This window comes from Opisthorchis viverrini (assembly GCF_000715545.1).
Source record: "Opisthorchis viverrini unplaced genomic scaffold opera_v5_222, whole genome shotgun sequence".
NCBI classification, from domain to species: domain Eukaryota; kingdom Metazoa; phylum Platyhelminthes; class Trematoda; order Opisthorchiida; family Opisthorchiidae; genus Opisthorchis; species Opisthorchis viverrini.
Window position 1 is genome coordinate 489,319 of NW_008751879.1, and position 22,556 is coordinate 511,874.

General features: G+C 40.4%; 1 protein-coding gene across 1 annotated transcript; it reads right to left on the reverse strand.

Moving 5' to 3' along the window:
* Positions 1-370: 370 nt before the first annotated feature.
* Positions 371-12,064, reverse strand: T265_08511 (hypothetical protein; the record flags this gene model as incomplete). Its single annotated transcript, XM_009174332.1, has 4 exons — positions 371-592; positions 5,659-5,815; positions 11,212-11,300; positions 11,697-12,064. 4 exons carry the CDS (start codon positions 11,811-11,813, stop codon positions 437-439), a joined length of 519 nt encoding a protein of 172 aa, XP_009172596.1.
* Between the last annotated feature and the right edge of the window lie 10,492 nt (positions 12,065-22,556).

Genomic DNA, 22,556 nt, shown 5'->3' on the forward strand with positions numbered 1-22,556 from the left:
GTGTGACACTTTGACGTCACGGGTTTTGTAGGTTGACAACCACTGCTATAGTCGTTTTACTGTTCATCATATCGTCTAGGATGATGCAGCTTTCCAGTTACACTAATCGCCAAGTATGAACAATCACAAGAAAACCCGTTTCAAATTTACGGTGCGACTGACATCAAGTACTTACATACATAAATCGTTGGGTGTTACATTCGTTCCTTTATATTCACAGCGTTGACCCGCTCTACATAGGGGTCATCAGAGTGTTCCCTATACACTGCCTGACAAACTTGGAGCAGTTCCATCATGCTTACATTTTAGCACTTAAAAGACTCATCCGATATGCCATCACGTAAAAGGAAAATCAATAGGGTTATCTGCAGCGACTTTGAACATTAGCTATATTTCCACGGTAACCTTACTTCAAGCTGTTATGTCATATATGGCCTCAAATATAGGTGTATGTTTCAAGGGAATCCAAAACGAGGCAGGATTTCCAACAGACTGCCACTGCTGATAAGCACATATGTCCAAGATTATCTCTACGTTCGTTTTTCAGCGTCGCCCAAATGTTCGGAACCGACGTAGGTAGGATTTTCACATTCTGAAAGATGAAATTTGGGGTATATCTCAAAGTCAGTAGTTTTTAGAAGTTAGTATGAATGGTTCTTCTGTAGATTGATTAGACAAGGTCTATAAGGAAAGAATCAGGTTAAGATATTACATGAAATATAGTCTTGCACATAGATCTGTTCTTTCACTGAGCTGGACGGTCTGTTTGCCAGCAAACTGAGTGAATGGACAAATTGTTAGATAACGCGCCCTAATTCAAACATTAGGTGTTGTGTAGGCACCGGTAAAGCGGTTGTTCGCGTATCATACATGTGCGGAACGTCTAGTGCAAAACCAGTGAACCATTTCTATGTGAATGGTTTTGAACTAAAAGCACTGAGTTGAAAAAAAAAACAAATTTCATTGAATTCCTCTGTGACTAATGGAGTAAAAAAAGGGGGAATTTAGAATTTAATGCAACCAAGTTTTACTTCGAAAGTTCAAACTTTACCAAAGGCGGCAAAAGCGCATTGATCATTCTAAAACTCATGAGGTAGGTGGATAGTAGTTTACCTCCGGACTTAACTTTACACGAAGAACCATAAACATGACGTCAGCACACATAATATGTCTCACAGCTCTCAGTATGTGTGAAATCCGACGCAGTGCGTTGGATTGTGTGGCTCCTAATTCAAGAGAGCTAAGCTTAAGAAGTGGGCCTTTAACCAAACCAGTACAGGGTTACTTCTGTACCGACTCTGTGTTGCATGAACCCCAAAAGATGAGCAACAATTTTCGACTTGCTCTGTGGACATAGTGATTGACTGTATCCACTGATTTGTGCCAGCTTTGATTGGGAAAACGTTACATTTCGGTATGCGAATGAGCTGACGAAATTAAGTGCTCCAAACGGTATTTTTGTAGAGCGAATCTCCAATACTTTGGAAACAAATGCCGTAAATTTCGTTTCAGTAGCTCGATGTTGCGCACTCCTGTTTATTTGCATGAATGTGCAGCAAAAAATATTTGGAGGATAATGACAGCCATCAGAACTCTGCAGCAGAATCTTCTGGTACGTCAAATGAATTTCATGACCTGAAATCGAAAATTATTCGCTTTTCAGCGTTTATTTACTATGTGCATAGGTGTTTTGCTTCATAGTTTGTGACCAAAGTATTTCGCATTGAGCTTGCCTATTGTATCTAGTCCACTCGGCAGGATATACACATAACTATCACTATGGTCATATTAACTCCATCAGCTCTTCGCTGATAGCGCATTGCTATAAACAAGTGTGGCAGAATATTCACCCTATCTCTTCACCGTTTACGTTTGTCCTGTAAATAGTATGGGTCAAACGGACGACAGGACAACAGCATACTACAGTGCGTGGAAAGCTCCCACAAAATATCGCAGACGAAAACAATGCAAGAAGTCACATTTGAGGAAGAGTGGTACTACACAATAAACGTTGTCGGCAAAAATAATAGAACAGATTAAGTTTGTTAAATGCTGAACAGAAGGAAGCTCCAGGTATACAAGGCGCAAAATGCGAAGAAGTCGGGAGCGAATCTTATGGAAATAGTACGGGAGCCCAAACTAAACAGCAAAGCTAATTTGAATGCAGCAGTCATCCAACCAAAGGATCATCAGGCTAGGCTGTAGGAAAAACCTACAATTAGCTGTTCAAACACAAGGGCGAAAATAAAAGAGAAAAGCCAAACCAATCAAGTACATACAAGCTACTCTCACCACAAATTCTTCCGGATTAAGAACAGGCACATCAGCATACGGGAAAAAACACTAAAATTCGAAGGCCTCGAGGAAACAATAAAACCGGAGTAAGATAAACTACAGTGCAGCATAATGTCAAAAAGACCCCAAGTCAGTCAACCAAGTCAAGCGTTATCAAGTACTACTTCGTACCTATGTACATATAGTCTGCTAAAGAAGAATCACCCAATTTCTTTTATTGATGGCAAAACATCTGAAAGTTAATTAACGGACTCGGCAGTCATATCAACAACCGCTTGCAAATTGAAAACGCATCCTATCCTTCGCACTGTTACAGCAAAATTCTGTTAGCGATCGGGGATCGATTGCATGTAGCAGAAGTGCAGCAAGAGGAAATGACATAAGTTCACCCCTTGTAATAGAATTTTGTCACCAATATTGTGCTTCTATTTGATGGGTCCTACACTTGAAAATTCTTTGTGCTCAAGGAGAATGAACCTACCGGAACTACGTAAGAGGAAGATAATACAGACATGACCATGTGAGGAATAGCTCACCAGTGGGCTGGTAAATGGCTACACGAGTGAACTTATTCTAAGTATCATTAGCGAACCAGCTATGTTCGTCTATCTCCCACAGTATGTAAATGACGCAACTCCTAGCAGTGAATGAAAGAATCCACATATGAGTGTGCATGCCCCATGGAGTCTCCAGAATTTGTTTTGAAGACCGTGTGTAGTGTGCGTGATCAGCTGGAGTGTCGAAGGTTTATGGTGGATGATTGGCGTGTCCATGTGGTTGGAATAAAACTTACAGCTAGATCAGACTCAATCGGAGTGAGTGGCTTTTTACAGACCAATCCTTTGCTGAAAGTAACGAGGAACGACATAATCTTATCTCTGATCTTGTGAATCGCTTTAATAAGAAAACAACGCAATGGGCGCCAGGGGAAATTCGGACATCATTGCGGTAAGTTTGATTTGCAAATAATTAGTCATATGTTCTCCATCAACTGTTAAATGTGAGTGACGTACCATCACTTGAACTTCTAAATGCTGTATACACCTTTATAGCCTTAGTAAGAATGTTATCGCCCTCCATTCTAGAGAACCGGTCCTATGGATTCACAACAGTTCATTTTGCACAAACTTCTTGGGATTTCTTGTCTGTCAGTTAAGAATGATCTACTGAAAACTGGCAAACAAACTCCCAGTATTTTCATGAGTTATCTTGAAATGATGGGTTTCATTAAGGGAACTTTTTTCTTAATTTATGTTTAGGTCTTTTAGATTTATTATCAACTTCCCGGCAACTAAACATGCAGCAAATTTTCTTGTTTTGCAAGATGGTTACTGCTATCCTTAATACTAGCAACTGAGCAAAAGGAATGAAGTCCAGTGGTATGGGCTGGCGGAATTTTTTGGAAATATTTTGCCATTCTGGCCGTTTGATCCGGAATATAAGCGAGGGAATCGCACATTTCTGGGAACAATACAGTGCTGTTCTCCAGCAGAATGACTCTAAATAGAGTACGACCCAAAGAAATTCGTTTCATTGCGAATAAAGCATGATACCAAAAAAAGTCACGAAAATGCACTCAAGATAGTGGGTTCCAGAAGTGAGTGCTAAACAGTTCCTTCTCGCATGTATTTTAGTCATAAGTTATCGGCTACCTCCGAAGACTGGTGTTCCTAAGACGAAAGAAGTTTCGTCGCTCCAGTCGAATAGCGTCTTCTCTGTATCTAATATTCCTCCTCAAAATGCAGTTTTCGTTGCGCAACTGGAATGCAAATGGCCGGTTTTCTTTTGGAAACAGTCGACCATTGTCCATACTGCTATCAGTTTCACTAAATTAAAAAGGAGGACATATTTGCGAGTAAGGCTTTCACAGTCCCACTATCGGTCATCAGATTTGTCCAGCTTACTCGAGCAACACTGTTCGAAATTCACGCTCACTCAAAAATGTATCACAGTGTGTCCACGGACAGCGCAATTTAAGTCCACAGTTCATGAATGAGGACCTGAAACGAACATTTTCAAAAGTATGGGTTTTTCTATAGTAAACTTGACACTCCTTTAATCAGGCTCAAATAAGTTTTCTTCGGAGAGTGCAACAGTCCACAAATTTTACAGTGCCCTGAAAGTACCATATTTCAGGAAAATTTAGCGAAATACGTCCAGTTCCAGTCTAAGGAAATGTGAACTCTGAAATTCGTACAGAGCTGAATATGTTTAAGAATCTAGTCTAATAAGCCTATGTGCATGGCGCCTGGCTGAGCTGCATAAAGTAAACGAGAAATTGTACCATTTCATGAATGCCTTCATACTCAATCGACAGATTATTGACGAGAAACTTTTATTTTCTTACTGGTTCTGAGCGGTGGGAAATCGAGTTTTGTTTATCGAGTATGACTGCTACGATCAAGTTTTTGTTACTTCATTTCACTTCTGGTTCACCTCATCTGGATGGCTTGAAAATATGTGCGTTCAAAGAGGGAGCGATTTCGGGTGAGCGAAATTTTGTCCCCACTCTTTCGGGCGCACTCTAGAGAAAACAAGATATAATAGTGAGTGACCAACTAAACAAGTTCCACAAAGACAGCGCGCATAAGCCTGTGTACTTGCTTTACTTGTGTTTGAAGCCGTTTATGGTGAGAGGTAAAAAAACTATAAAGTGATGAGGCCAGAAACTGCGGAATGTATTGGGTCGATTCTGTATTGTATACTCGGTTCATAGAAAAAAAGTCCAAAGAAGAAACTATGTTTTTATCGCTATCGTATGTTTCCTCGCTTGTTCAACGCTTGAGACAGCCCGATGGAATTCCTGGGATAGTATCTTGTTTCACGCAAGCCGGGGATGGTAAGGAAAGACAAAAATAGCGAAAACTTGAGGGAGGGAAAGCTAGTAAGTTAGAAAAACTGAATCGTGGAAGGCCGAAAAAGTCTATGGTTGTACATAAGAGACGCCGGTAGAAACAGAAGTTCATCCAACGCAGGTGTGCATAAGAAAGCTCTAAGAATTCTCTATAAAGTAATTTTAGGACCAGCCATGCCATGCATAGTCCATTTTTAGAGCGGATACAAAAAGCCGCACTGCTTCAGAGGTGCGGTGCCCCAAAATAAAGAAGCAAACGGGTTCTGATCGGTGGGTTTTAATTACTAATATAATCACCATCGATACACCATTCTAAATCGGGTTCTAACTTATGACGTTCATGTTCAGCTTGGTGTCTTCCACGCAAGGTAGGTGTATTTGCGCAGCTGGAAGAAAAATGAGGTCTTGGGTTCGTAAGAGAAACTGCACCAGCTGGATCCTTTTGTTATCACCACATGCCACATTCTTCCGTATTGACGGTCGAGGAATTGCTTCAGCTGTTTGCTTACCAGATTCTCATCAAACGGTTCATTGCGCGTCAGTCGCATCACTTCATTGACAATATCAACCTGTTGGTCGAAAGGCAGAGTTGCAGTAATAACGTCAACCTCGCGTGGCAGTGAAGGACCATGACTGGCTCGAACCATATTTGCGTTGTAAGCTCGGCTGAAAAGAAGAAATTCAGAGGAACAGGTGTATAAACTAGCATTGACATTATACTGGAATTTCTGTTCTCACAAAACTGCTATTTATGGTGAACCGTCGAAGAGAATATATTCACGCACGTTCCTAATAAATCCACTCATTAACTGCATCGTTCAGCGTATCGTTGCAAACAAAAAATCGCACCGCCACTCCCATATGAAATTGATATTTACGCAAAACTATCTCCTAAAACGTTGAATTCCAGTACAGTTCAACTGCATTAGATGCAATGTATTGCGCACTTTGACTTTGTTCTCTAAAAAATACGCTACTACGAACACTGCCATTTAACTTCACTCCTAAACACCTTAACTAAACGGTTCAACTCATAGCCGCAATACTACTTGAGCAACATTAGTTCTGACAGCCTAGTAAGACGGTAACAACTGGATCTCAATTCGCGCATCAAATCCTTGTTTTTTATGTGGTTAAACGCAAAGGCGGATCACACTTGATTGCAATACATATCAGTCTCAAGACGTTATCTGCTGTCATTTTTAGCATGTCATTCTGATTCTGATGGCTTTGCACTGCACTAAGCATTTCGTAAGTTAGAGCCATTCGTTTCTGACACCGATGGTTGGGAGCTTTCGGCAAGATTAGAAGCTAGATCCTTTGAACCTGTGCACAAGCAGCTTCCACCAAACTGATGAAAATAAACAGTTGATCGCGTGTAGATTGCCAGACCTAGGAGAAACTAAGCCGGAGTTTTGACATTGGTCCTCAAGAAGACACCCGTTTATATAAAGCACGGCTTTTTGTTTTCTTTTAGAGAAAAACACAAGCGTAATAAGACCCTTGTGTACATATCATGACTCACAAAAACTATTGTGGAGCACGATGCTCCCCCGAACTTTCCTGCGGTTGAATCTTGGATATCTTGTAGGGGTGCTTTGCAAAATAATGTTTTCAAGAGAAAACCCCATGGTAATAATTGTACTGTAGAATATATTTGCCACTATACGAGACCAGACTATCACCGCAGCTGTGAAAATTGCATACGATATTTCCATTCTGAAATAAACCAAGTGGTCTGTAAAAGTTACCATTATTGCCCGGACTATATAAAATTCCCTTTACTATGGTCTACTGGGAACAGAGCTGGCGTCCGTTAATATTCACTTAAGCCAAGCAGCCAAGCGTTCAGCCAAAATAAGTGATTTTTAGGGGTTTTTGCACATTCACAGATGCGTCTTAGTTACCAGTAAATATCATATTGCGTTGGTTCACCCTATGACGAAATGGTACGTAATACCTTTATTTGTCGCACACAAACCCCAGGTAATTTGAACAAGCAGCTTCCTATTTACGACTGATTAATTTTGCAGTAGCCGTCAAATGACCAATATTCTTTCAGTCAAAATTCCGTAGTTTATCGATTCAACCTGGGATTTTATGTGCTCACGTTGGTCAAAACCATCAGTCAGGTGAACCCATTGGGCCTAACCTACTAGTATGAGGGTAACAGCAGCCACCTAAAGCCCACTGTAACTGAACCCAGATGATCGCCAGCCTGGTTAACCTATGGCATGGCAAAGTGTAAACAACCGTTTGGTTAGAATCTACAGAGCGCAGAGTTTGCTCTGTCTTCTTTGTTCAGCTTCTCAACTATTCGGTGTGATCCCATGTTATCTGCACTGGCCTTGCTAACATCGTGCCGCGCTTTGTTTCGAGTTCAACTACGGTCATTTTAAAACGCCACTGTTTCGACGACATCAATGGTGATAAAAACTCCTATTACCGCACGTGCTTGCCACCGAGTACTCAGAACTCTATGTACCATCATCGGAGCACCAGACGTAAACACGGTATGGAACCATTTCTGTACTGCGTGCACACACAAATATTCAAAAGAATAATCATCCCCACCTTCTATACAGAATCTTCTCCTCCCCAAACCCTTCGATTTCGAACTGATTGGCGAAGCTAATCGTGTTTATAGTAACCGATGTGATAAACAAACCCTTCTATATCGCCCTCATGGTCAATATTAGCCACTCCATGAGGTGTAGCTTTTCTTCCGTTTTCTTTGCAATCCCATTCAATGTTACACTCCCCCAATTGGAGTTACCGAAAAACCACCATAAAAAGTGTGTCACTCTTGGGCTAATTTAACTAACACTCAACTCAACTAAATGTAAGAAACACAAAGTGGACACCACTTGAGTCGCTTGTACGGAAGAACTAGAGTTCAGTCAGCATGGGAGCAATGAGTTTAGACTCGCGTGGTTCAGTGTCCCACTTACCAATATCAATAATTGTATGAAGATTTCTTATTTGAAAAAGTGCGTAAAAAGTCCTTCGGGGCTTTCACATTTTCGCATAAATAGCGAGCGCATTTTGCGGAGCAATCTGCGAAATAACTGCGACATAACTGCAAATTTAGCTGAGTCTTTGTGATAAGCTATTCTGACAGCACGTCCAAAGTTCCATTATGAGTAAGCGTAGCTTGAGGATCGCCGTCTATTTTGATGCCCTTCCTCTTAGGAGATGCCAATACACACAATATCTAGCTCCGTTAATGAACAGTGGCATGCAAAAAATATATCGCGAATTATCTTTACACTTGTAGTTTGTTATTTGCCCAAAAAAGCCAGATAAACTTTATTTTGTTTGAATTGTGCGATGTTACGCCAATCTGTATAGGAAAGCTGCACCTTTGACAGACGTCTCGTTTATTTGGAAGTCATCCCGAATCTGAATTTGTTTAGTACGGATGACTAATTTCCAGAGGCACAATTTTCGTACTCTAGAGTTATTTTCATTGCTTTTGATGAACCACCATCTTGGAACTAGGAATCCTAGTATTCACCAATCGTACTTTTGAAGTTACACTTTCGTCTAAGCATTCGTAATCGATACTCGCCTTAGTCACTGTTGTTAAAACATTTTTCCCTACCTGGGTACCAAAAAGTTATGGTTATCAATAAGTTATTACGTTAGAACACAAACGTTCTCCAACCTGGGTGACGAGGTCATTTGCTCTCCTAAAGAACCTCAAGTGAATGGCATCCTTTCTCTTGCAAGATCAATCTACCTGTGATCTGTCTTTTTTTCCTAAAAAGATTTTCTTGAAAGTTTTCATGATTCATTCCGGGAGCGGTGCACTCTTTAGATAAACTGTCGTAAATCAAAGAACTTTTAGTTTGTCATGAAGATTGCAAAGCTTTTAGATCGGTTGACTTGAATACACCACATTGAACAGTTTACTGTGTATATATAGTGCTGAAACATTCGATAATCTGTTTGTTCCGCAATCCCTCCAACTTGGAATAGGGGAATAAAACCATGCAGGTGAAATCTGCCGACATTTAGGGGTCCAGAAATTATATAGACCTAGTCCTTCTAATTTGAGAGATACCAAGGAATCCAGGGTTAGGTGGCCACGATAATGGATGCGGACCAAAGATAACACAAAATCAAAAGTTTTGGAAAAGGCAGTTTTTGAGATAACACGCATTCACAAGAGAATAATACATATCAGCGGTGATGATGTAGACAGAGCACCGTCACATTGGTATCCATGTAACATTTGACCCCAGAAAAATATCGTTCAGATCCTTTGTTCGCACAACTTGGTCAAGTAATCTAACAGGATATTACGCCCAAAAGGTGTCTTGGATTAACCAGTGGATTCGGGTTACCTGGAAAGCTCAGTTGCTGCCATGAAAATACGTCTCACTACTTCTGAATTCAAGAAGCAGAATCCAGATCACTTGATTTGTGAAACTTCTTTGTAGAAATACTCACTGTGGGGATGCCAAAACATATGCGTGGCTCACTCAAGATCGTTTTGGATATACAAGTTTCCTATAGTACCTGAGTTTCATAAACAAACAAGTAAATTTCAGTCTGCATCACGCAATGGTAGGAACATGTCCACAGGTGGTCATTCAATAAATTTTACTAAATTCAGTAAATTTTACGATAACCTGAGTGTAACTTTGCCACTGACGGTTCTCATACTGTCTCTCCTATCTCTGTCAATCAGACCCATCAGAAAACGCACAGTTTCTAAAGTATCTCTTTGCACATTTGCTTTAATTTATACTTCAGATCATCGCTTTCTATTTACTCTTATGTTGTGATCTAATGTAAAACTACTTTCTCGAGTATTACCTCTCCACAAACATTTTGGCGTGTGTGCGGAATAACCCTATTGCTTTGTTGAACAAACTTTTCCTGAACTCAGAAGTGGACAACTTAATTTAATACGGACGAATTTAATAGCTCTCCTCTCAGTTCGATTCGAAAGCCTAGCTTTATGATCATCAGTGTTGTATCTCACTTTCTTCGCAAAAACAGTGACTTTAAGATTCGCGAATACAAACTTTACTCTGAATCGTTTGGACATCCTTCTATAAGTAATTTATGACATCTCCTTTTCTGAGTTTGGTCCAGAGTCAGTACTCTGCGTCTGTAGAGACTCAGGAGTTTCAGCTAACTGCCTGCCTGAAACAGGCCAATATGACTGCTCAATATGATATTATTTTTTCAAATCGTTGGTCTATCTAGTGACTCCTATGCTGCATAATTTTCAAGTCGTTCTTGTCTGGGCACAGTATATGACAGAGCTCAGTGCCGAGTCCTTGACCAGTGTACATTGAGTCAACAATGAATTTTTCTGTGGACTTTGTATCAAGAAAATATTTGGTGTCTAATGAGACCAGCTTTCGCATCCTCCTGTTGTAGGCTTCCAATTCGAAAGGAGGTCGAATAAGGCTGAATGAATAATGTCTTTAGTTGGTATTTTTCATATGAGAACACTTAGTGAGAATAACCGTGACAGGGTTCGATATATTCTGCGATGTATTATGGCGACTGTATCAAGGACATCTACCGAAAAGTGAAAACAAACTTCTAGTAATTCTCAAGCCTACGCGCGCAACCGTTGACTGGAGGATGTGATGTGATTTGGGAGCGAGACGAAGAAGAATCAGTGCTAACGGTATACAGTCATCGATCAGCCGAATGTTACAAGTGTTTTCAGTCGGACACAAGAAAAGAGTGAATTATATGAAGAATATTCTTAGAAATGAGTCTCTAAATCAAAACAACAACGAATCTAAAAGCAAGAATGTGCTGAATAGTAAATACCGCACGAATAACCTCTCTCAGTATTACAGTACCGTGCTTGATGGATATAGAATATACACGCACATAACAAATGTTAAGTACGACAAATAAAGTAGATTTTTTCCCACAGACGAGTGGCCCACACAGGCTATGCTTTAACTTTATAATCTGGCAGCTTTACAAAACTAGCCAAAAATCATCTTTCAGTGTTCTTGACAAAGTCGTTTAATTATCTAGGTAATGGGCAAAAAAGGGTTTCGATGAAAAGAATGTTAACTCACGCTTCAGAGGGACGAATTCCAAGCGTCTTGCAAAATTCGTCCAGTGTAATCACTCCGGAGTCGTTGGCGTCGAATAAAACTTGCCAACGCTAACAGAATAAAAGAGAAAGTACAGCTCACCGAATTGTGACCACTGGGTAGAAAAAGAGATCCCTATTTTCATCATCTAACCAACCGCTCGGGCAGTGAAAATGTCAGGGGTAATACAGTTTGGCACGTTTGCACACATTTTCATTTGAGGTACTCAGTTGTATGCTATTGCACTAAGTGTCCATACACAGTAAAATTGCCACCGTTTTCTTTACTACTATGTCTACGCTTGTTAGAAATACATTTAACATCGTAACTGATACAATCTAGCTGGATTCGTCTGGTATTCTCAAACTTAGCTGCATCGTACCAGATAAGACGTAAGCTGGAGTAAGCTAAACGAAGGTTGGTGTGAGGAATTTACACACACGGATATTATGAATCCATCCACTTACCTTAACCATTGACTGATCAATATTGTTTCGTTTCACATAGTCTTGCAGCTCCCGTATGGTTATTCTTTCTGAGTGGTCTGTGTCAATGCTAAAAAAGGCTTCTAAAAAGGGCTCCATTGTTCGGCAAGTCGTGAATTCAACAGAACTGTGAAGCTCCAACCAAGCTACACGTATAAGTAACCTTTAGTTTTATCGATTTAGCTAACATTCCCCGAACCAGATGTTAAAAAAACGAGTAGAGCATAAGTGTGTGTGATGTACCGTTTCGTTTCACGACTAGGTGTTATCCTGTTAATCACCTAAACGCATCATACACTTTCATTGCGCGTCTCATCACCAGATGGAATTCCTGTTCAGATCGATTCGTCGGTGCTTAGGGCCTGGTAAAAACAGGCAGGGGTGATTAAGCATGTTTTTATTGCGCTAATTGTAGCTGACGGGCCCCATAACTCTCATTATGCGCCATTGGTGACGCCATTGGACACCACTGCCAAACGAGTTATCTGCCTGCGTTTCACTGAGAAGTAATGTAAACCAAGTCCACTTGCTTGTTTCAGCATGAAATGTGAACTGTTTACGCCACATTAGTCACGTTAAAGAGTAAAAAATATTACGCAATCTACGATTTATCTTGACAATCCCAAATGATAAATCACACCTGACAAATATGTGATAGTTCATTCGATCACCTTATATAAAAATTGCCTCTTATCCAACTGTTGATATTGGACCGTTCCTTTAAATACAATGGTGTTGTTTCGTTCAAGATGTGGTATATCACTAGTGTAGTCTGTAAACTTCAGTTCTTGACATTTTATTCGTTTTTGGGATAAGTTGATACTCCGTACACAGTCATCTCGAGATGTGTGTTCATCCTCCCTCTGTTTTGAACCGTTCAGTTGCGTAAAACTAAGGATAATTCAGCTAGGGTTAGGTGTTTGGTACACTTTACTGTTTCTTATCGTCAGCAGCCTGTCTACAAAAAGGTACTGAGGCTTAGTGAGATATAAAGGGAATGTGAGCTACAATGTCGTAAACATTTACTTGCAACCTCAGGGCAACTCTAGAAAAATGGCACCTACCAATGAATTTTCCAGTCCGTATCTTTCAAGTCCTATTATAGAAGTTATTTCTCATTGCTGCTTTGACGTGCGTACACCACGTCCCATCAGGGTTGGTCACTGTGGATGGCCAACAAAGCAATGCCGTCTGCTTAACACACCGCACTTCGAATATGCTAGCAGTAACCAGCCTGCTGAGCCTGATGTTACACTATATGGGGCGATGGACCTCATTACATACACGTCCGTTCTGGTGGTACTGTTCAAACTGTATTTACCATGATCACAACATATTATCTTGGCATAAGTTATTACAGTAAACAGTCTTCTCGAGGTGAGGTTTATTCAGGTAAATGATCAGTTTATTAAGGTAACCGACGGTGCCCTGTCAACACTCCTGTTTATCACTCACAAAAATGAAATTACTCAGTTTAAGCACATCTATATCTGCGACCTCCCTGTGTGATTCGAATGATTGCAGAGTACAACTGGTCCTTCAGCTGCGCTGATGTCCTTTCAGTTGAATGTTGATTACTCACCCATCTACTTCTCCTAAAGTGATTAACTGACTGCATGGCATTATTGTGGAAACCTCGAAGTGGCCCACTGAAACGGTAGAGGATTGGGACTATCCACAAATATTCGGTCAAACTTTCCCCGGCACAGCATTATTTGCAATGAGGATTTTCACAACTGACTGTCGAAAATCCGTACTTTAGATATTAAATTTATTTCACAAATTGAATTAGTTGAGTTTGAAACATTCATCACAAAGTCCAAACGCAGTGGAATAGCACTGTTTAGTGCTGCAATTCAAGATCCCCACAGTTTGAGGTCGGTAGTGCAACCCGCCAAAAAGGTAACACAATCTTCCTTAAGGACACCATGCACTTACATTCACAAATTTTGCTGGTGCATGGTTGAACTGGAGTATCATATGCAAAATACGGTATGATAAGTAGTCACTATTATGACTGTTTTGGCATTTGTAACAACCCTAGCCGAACTACGGAGCCGTCGTGGAAAAACACATGTAATATAAGATGAATGAACTCTGGTGAACAATGGTATTTTGTACCTGAGTAATTCATTAAAGTTATCATTAACTTCAACATGTGGGGAAAATAAAGTTAATATGCAATGACAATTAACCATGGTGAGGATAATTCTGCTATTTATTTTCTGATGGTATGGTATTACGTCGTCGAATAAGACCTAAAGCACAAGCAAAAACACCCCGTGAGTGACCAACGGATCACTCTCCAACGCTGACTTCGTTTGACGTGCTGAATATCTCGGTCTCTTCATCGGGAACTAGTCACGGCACGAAATGCCCAGTATGATAACTTTCTAAAAAAATGTCCCCACCCCCTCAATGTATAACCACTCTGTGGGGTAACTCAATCGTTTGCATTAGTGGATCTCCAAAGGAACTGTTCGTCAATCGTTAAAGGGATTACGGTTGTGCGTCTCGGTAAAGTAAGGAAGAATAAGCAAAAACTGCAAGTGCGCACATTTTCGACAACTGTACGGAGCAGTACTATGATTCAAAACAACTAATACACCAACGAATCAGTGAATAGAAACTCAGTTGTCCGAGAAAACACGCTCCGCGGGAGAAAATGACTGCTCCATGAACTACAACAGAAGGCTGTCGATGAAACCATTGAAGAGCTACGAGAGCTTCGCATGAGTTCACTAGTCTCGTCTAACAACAGAATATAAGTGCAAATTGACGCTATCGGTGATGAGAGTTTTTATCTGTCTTGGGTTTAAATTCCAATTCAAAAACTTTTTCGACACACCAGAGTAATGTTTTTCTTTGAAGAATAGTACCGTGACCCGACAAAGCGGAAGGAAAGTCTACCAGCTTGGGATATATATTACAAATGACGATGATGTTAGAGGGGCTTGTAGGTAGGGATATTGAAAGAAATATATACGGAGTATAATAAAGAAATAATGAAACATTATTCGTAAAAATAGTTGCTGTGCGTCCCAAGTGGCTTTAAAAATTCATCTAGGTAGACTAAACTTGTATTTGGAAAAAGTTTGGTGACAATCGGTAGATTTATTGCTGGGCGACTTTAGGCTTTGACACAAAAGCCTCGTCAGGCCAAGTGACTAGGTTCCGAGGTTGACGGAGATTTAAGGCGGAAAGAGAACCAAGCAGCTAAGTCAAGCTAAATCTTTGTTGGGTGTCGGTCGAGAGATTTTAGTGCATTAGAATGGTTGAACAAGTGTTCGGTCGGTAATGATTAAGCTTGTATCTCTTTAGAGGTGAACAACAAAAAAAGTAGTACACATTTCCAACGAATTCCTAGTTCAATGTTTCCAGATATGGTGCAATGGTTCCAAAATCTTCATTCTAGTTGAGTGGTTGAACTTCATTCATCCCCAACTAAGTGGTGAGTATACTTAATCACATAGTTCATTTCTGTGGAATAAGGGACTCATCTGAGGAAAACAAATAGAGAAGCCTCAAATCGGGTCATCAGGGTCAGACTCGAAAGTACAGTTTCTGCAGATCATTGTACAATGTCTGCAGAAGAATCGTACTGGACGGTCGATCACGGACGCCTTCGTATTGGTGTTAACTTCGCATCACAAAACGTAGTGCATATGCTCTGAGTGATTGTATTGGCAGTAACACTACTCTCTTTATCCCGTTTAGCTAACTTCGACTTGCTGAAATAATAGGCTTGGCGTTTCGAGGTAACAATATTCATTGGGTTCCAAAACCAGAGTGATTGTATTGGCAGTAACACTACTCTCTCTATCCCGTTTAGCTAACTTCAGACTTGCTGAAAGAATAGGCTTGGCGTTTCCAATTAAAAATATTCATTGGGTTCCAAAACCAGGGTAAAGTCCAGCGTTTGACGAACCACAACTCTGAGAAATGATTGAATTGTGCTTCCTAACCACCCAACTTACTATAATCCTTCTCCAGATCAGATACCAAAAGCCATATATTTGTTTTAATGTCCTATTGATTGTAGAAAAATTGCAGTATAAAACTGATGATCTTACAAAAACAAGATTCTCCGAATTTTGATGCAATCAACACATTCCTAATACCGTGAGAAATTATGTAGTATAAACACTGTATAACATACAGTAAATGAATTCATTTTGCGCATACAAGTCGATTCCTACTAGCAAAATTCCTGGCAAATATTTCATTCGTCAAATAGGAATATGGCTCAAATTTATTTTAGGAGAAATATTGCAGCCTCAAAATGCCCGTCATGGTTTGATGACCCAACATACTTACATTAATTCAAGTTATTCCCCCATTTTTAAAGTATACTTCAGCCAGGTGTGCTGAATTTGGCCACCCCATACTTGGAGAGTTGCAATGGATAGCTTTGGCGTAGCGAGCTACTTATAAGACGCTGAAAATAATCCAACGTCCCACGACCAGGTCATCAAAAACGGAAGATTCAGTTGGATCGAATTAAGTCTCCTGTCACAACCACATTTGACTGCGAATTAATGTACCTTTGTATTCTATCTAATTTTGTTTTGAGCAGAACATAAGGGTGAGTCCCAATGAGGATAAATCGGTCGTGGGTTATCAGTCTTCAGCAACCCTATGAGTAGTGCGTTGTAATATTACCACGGGGTAACTCCAGGAAATAGATCACTATAGAAAAATATCCTGCGTAAGCAGACGAATCAATGTCCTAGTGTATCCCACAGATCTAAAGATGAACACCTCAGCGCTCAATCAAATGAAAAAAAGTTTGGAACCGATTGAGAATTCATCGCTTCAGAAGTGATTGGATAAGGTTAAGTGGAGTCCAGATGATGAATACTTCTCCGAGGTTAAATCTTTTGAATCAAGTGGTTATCAATCTTTTGTTTCAGAAATGCTTGGAAAACCATTGGTGATTTCATTGTTGGGTAGATTTTTGCGTTTGGACTAAAAAGTTTGTCAGATTAATTGACTAGCTTATGGGACAGGCTTAAAAACCAGTAGTATCTCCTTCTGTTAACAGGCTTAGAATTACCGTTTCAGAAGGGCTTGGCAGAAAGTCGGTAGTTTGTAATTGGGCAACATTTCGCCTTTGACACAAAAGTTTCATCAGGTCAAGTGAGCAGGTCACCCAACTGACCAGGTTATAAGGCAGACGGGGAACCGATTAGTGAGTCCTCGTCCGATCGGCCTTTGTTTCTTAATCTTCCACTTCAGGGTGCTTCAGTGGATGATTCACCGAGGGTCCCACTGGTAGATTTTCCTTGGTCTTCGTGGGCTTGTGAATATTGCGACAATTTAGTTGAGGAGATGGGAGGTGGGTAAGGTTAAGTGGAATTCAGATGATGAATACTCCTCCTGATAATCACACACCAACACGTGTTAGCTCAACTGATCCAAAACCGTTATCCACACGATTGCCAGTTCCACGCCTTCTTTTCTGTTAACGATGGGATGCTTAGCGATTTCAGTCTCTGCGACGCGGACCGTAGTTCTCGCCTCAAAACCTCATCAATTTCTAAATCTTTTTTGTGGCTAGCGCGTGTTCCGTAATCGCCTAGCCTTCCAGTAATGCTTGATATTCATTCGCGTTTCTTGGTATTTTGTTTATTTTCTTCTACTGTGCTCTCCGATTCAGACGTCAGGTTCCCCGGCCGTTTGTCCTATAGTGACCTTAAAAACTACCAATTGTTTACAAACAAGCCCATCTGAAACGATCCCAGCGCCCACGTTTCGAATTTTCCAATGCCGTAGCTATACGCACCATGTAAGATCATCAAGCCCAACATGTACCGATTTTCACATATTACTACATCTGTGATCTGAACAATTTGGAATGCAGGCATCAGACTGTTGATAGATGCAACTCAGCAGGCTACACCTAGGATGCGTCATTTAAAGTGTATTAGGTATTAAGGACTTTGTTTCGGTGAACAACGTGACCACGATGAAGTGATGTGTTTGTTTAACTGGCACGTACTTTGCGTTCCAGAATTCTATGACCCGATGACAGATTGAGTACCTGGATACAATGGTACGAGTGTGCAAGTATTGTTCATCTTAACTAAACATCAGTATTCCTATTTCGAGGCGTTCTCTTGGAAGTTTGGATGAAACATAGACCAATCTGAACAACGTGGACAAGACCGGCCAACGGACAGGTTATGTTATGACGTATCGCTAAAAAAATCTAGTGATGCTTTAAAAAAAACACATTAGAGTACACATATTCCAATCAAAATTACTAGCAGAACTTGAGTTTGTTCAAAGATGGCAAACTACTGAATCGAACACTGACCTCGTATGCTAATTTCTATAGTTATATGTATTAGTTCAAGTAACGGGTAGATAATGACCAAACATTCTTTGAATAAATGATGCCTTGAAAGTCTGCTTTTTTAATTTAACTCTAGGAATCTTTTCATAAAGAGTACTTTTAAGGTTATCAGTCCGTTCACTATCAAATCCACCTCCAGGTATAATTTCCGCTCACAGTACTTGTGCATTTGGACCTCACCTCTCCTCATAGCTCCACAAACCTATTCTATTTTGAAATGCCATGTGTGGTTCTGTAATTTATGAACTCGCTCCATCCATCTGAGCATTGTGATTACATCAAAAAACGCGGCCAAGTAATCTAGGGGAATGAGTGTAGTTTTGAATGGGCCAGTATGATGAACTCATCTCTATGACTAATAGCATTACGATAAAGTTCTCGGCACAAAACCTGCTGGGAACTGTTAAGTTTGTAATATTCAGCAAGACAAACTCTTAGTAAATGGAGTTATTTTGCAACCCGGCACATTAGCCGACGAGCACTGGGAGCAATTCTCTTAATTTCTACCCAGGCAAAGGCATACAGGCTACAAAACAAAATATTTTCACCACATTTACTACAAAATTACTCAATGAAAAGACATACTGGAATATCTGAAAACCGCAAGATAATTTACAATACAAATAGAAACGTACTCCTAGAATTTATTTGGTTTAATAGACAAATGTGTCTTTACTGTGTGTTTTGGCCTGCCTCGTAGCAGGTATACCAGAGGTGAGCATAGAATGCAGTAATTTGTAACCAACAACTATTATGTCAAAATTTCATTGTGCCTATTTCATCCATGGGTTTTTCAGCGACGTTTTGCTTACCTTTGTAGACTGTAGTATACATAATCCCAGCTATATGGGAGATGCTCCAAATATACCCCGTTTCTCGACTTGCGTTTAACTATGCCTAACTGCAAATATTGAACGGGAGCAATGACATAGCAGTTAAGTGGATGCCGCAAGCAACAAATCACGTGTTCCAGTAATGTATGCTGTGGTTTACGTGCAGAGGAGTGTCCTTCAGAAGGACTCATCGCCTAGTGCTGTTATCAATATGACATTTGAGTTTATTTTTCTATCACGCCTAGGAATGCACTAATTAATATTCCATGAAACGCACCAGAGTGAGCAGCTGCAGTTGGTTCTCTATACAGCATCTGATGCTGCGTTTTATCAAGTTCTTTCTTGTCAGTCAATGTAAGCCCGCCCACTAGCTGCAGGCGTTACTTGCTGTTGGACTATTGACAAGTATTTCAAACGGCCTCCGTTGTCTTTCGACCATTGGTTGATTTTCTGAAAATTTTTCATGAAGAATGGTGAAATAGTTTACAGGGAGAACAAAGGATTTGTTGTTATGATAGGCAAAGTTTATGTGAGACAATATGCTGTCTTCGGAAGCAGGCATTTCGTCACAAACAAAAATGTTCTGCAAAAAGCATACTGCATGTTAGACGTAATACACTACTCATAAAGTTGCTGAAAACTCTTCGATTCAGCAAAAAATGCTCTTTATTGCCAGTTCATGTGGAAGAGATTTCAGCCAAATTGTGGGTATTTTACTTCAAAAGAGCGAGAATATTTTTCTTACTGTGACATACCTCAACAGTACTAACTTATAACTTCGAAATTATGTGGGACAGTGAAACTTATCCCTACACTCTGTTAATTGTTTTCCTGCCCTTTAGTCTAGCAGAAAGTTGAAAGGCAAGTGGTGGGAGTCGGAAAACTTTAGTGTCGTGTGATGACCTTTTCCCGCACCGATTACTGTATTGTTAAAAATCGTAATTGTGCCATCCGCGGGCTGTCTCAGAGATTTCAGCAACCTTGGAATTGGTTTCCTCTATTAATACAATTACTCCCACTTAAAACATCTTAAATGTCATCAGTAACCAGTCTGACAACTCGCCATTGACTCAAATATTTGTTACCGAACTCGGACGACTCTCTCGTAAACCGTTTTTATTAATTACTAGCCCCAGAATTTAAACCACCCACCCATCTTATGTCCCAGTATATTTGTAGGGCTTTTTCAGATGTAACCCTTCATATTCTAGCTGTAGGTTATACTCCCCGCTGTGGTGTAAATTATTCTCCTTTCTGAGCTACTTATAGTTTGCTGCCAGTAGTAAGAGGTTTGGGAAATTTCACTTTAGATTTCATCCCCCAAATGAAGCCAATCTTTGCGGAATGACCGAGAATAACCAAGTGAATTTCTATAGGTCACTTTTTCTGATGATCCTCGAAATGTATGAAACAGTGGTACAGTATTTTTCGACTTATCAGCATAGGCTTACTTCAACTACAAAATGAAAATCCCCGAACTCTTTCACACTGCAAACAACCTCGGACAATGCATCAACTTAAGCTCCTCATCATTGTTCACTCCTCACATTTTCTCCCAACTGCAAAACACAGCAGTGCAATCGTGGTTAATAAGTGCAAGAGAGCGGTCAGTTTGGGTGGACGATTCGTGCTGTTCTTATAAAAGTAACCTGTTTATCCTGTGAACGACTGTTCGGCTAAAGCACTGTCAATGGACAGTATTGCTGTGCCAGTGGGAGTATCGTATACGGAACGTTCCGTTTGTACACTTCCTGGGTGTCGACGACCGTCATCTAGTAGGACCATAAAATCCAGTTATGAAGAAATATTCATTGACATCCCGGCCTTCTTCTATGTTTGCTGTGTTTCAGGCTGGCTATCTATTTACTTCTAACTCACTAGATTGCTCGAGAACGAGAATATGGCAAGTGTCACTACTGCACAGTTGCGTTTTTTACAACTGAAGACGATGATGATTTGATTCCACAAAGATCCTTTCTACACTATCTTCTCCAGCACCAGTTTTGGCGATTTCATTTTCCTTGAAATCTGAAAATATCCTCTTAGGGAGGATGTTGTATAGGCTAAATACTATCAGTCTACCCACCCAAACTCGGCACCTTTTGAACATTATACTTGTGCTCCACTCACTCAGTCCATCAGTGAAACAAGTAATATTAGTTTTCTGCTTTGGATGCCTTCTTGTTTTAGAGAAGATCAGTGCTCTGTTCTGGTCACTTTCTGTTAAGAAACCCCGGGTTTCGGAGCCTAAAATTTCTTTTCTTGAAAGCCATAAGCACCAGTATTTAATAGATGACTGAAACACCTGTGATCCTACCCACTGAACAGTATTTACCGCTCGAAAGATAGTCAGGAGCTCACTGCAAATACTTTAAAATGAATCTCCAGAAGTTTTTTCTTCACAGCAGTCACCCCCTTGTCTGTTATTTTCCGTATGAAAGTTGATCCTGGGATTTTGAGCCACGCCCGTACACTTGATATGCACAGTGTTTCCGCAATAACTTAACACACACATAAATCCTTTATAACGTCTTTAACTGTGATTGGACTGTCTCAGTTTTCTACTGTCAACATAATAAATCTTCGAATTGAGATAACTACATATTAAACTGAAGAACGTAAAAATAGGTGCGATGCTCGGGTTCTAAGGCGTTTCGCAATTTTTGTGAACACACAACGAGTGAATTCTGTTCATTTTGCTGTGTCGGTCGTTCAAAACCCCATTGTCGGTTACCCCTAAAGCGCTAGGCATACGTCATTACTGAGTCATGCATGATGCCTTTGAACAACTGTTTCCCGCTTTTGAGTAGCATTACGCACGTCACGCGCGGACCTTAATCAATGCACTTTTGCAGATTGACACTGATGAAGAGGAAATTATCACATTCCGAGATCTGGAATCATATGCAGATCGACACAACTTGGATCGTGTAATGGTGAAGGTGCGTACCTTTGTTTTGCATTTAATCGCATTTTTGCTGGTTTTTACTATTCGATGTTTACACTGCAATATCCCAAAGGTACTTTGTCAGGCAGAGCATAGCAAACTTTGAGAACAGAAAACGAAACACCTCATGGACGCTGGGAAACTTCAGGATAGGTTTTGAGCAGTGTAATTCGTTTAGAAAAATGTTTTGTTCCAAGGACACCTGATGATTGGCTCCACGTTATCATCCATAGCACAACGTCAGGGTTGAACAACGCTGCTCTGCTGTCATACAACCATAGTTCATTCGAAAGCATCATTGTGAAAAAAAGAACAAAAGCGGATGGAGAAGAGGTTCGGTGTCAGCCTACCACAATCCTTCCCGTGTTCCTACAACCATGAACACTCATTATTGCAAAATGGATAAAAACTGACAGCGAAAACTTCCTTGACATTGATTAGCAGCCATATATTTTAGGGTTTCCAACCAGGAACATTTGGGATTATACGGGCCATATCCTGGAATGTGAGTCGCGTTGACTGTACCCACACTTTCTAAGGCCTCCTCCACACTAGTTTGCCTTGTCAAAGATGGACTACCACTTAGTTTGCGGTAATCTTAGTTTGTCACGGAAAATAGCACTGTTTTCGGCAAACGATGATTCATCATTCGCAACAAATGGGAAACTATTGCACATTCCAGTGTTCAGAACACACTTCAAGTA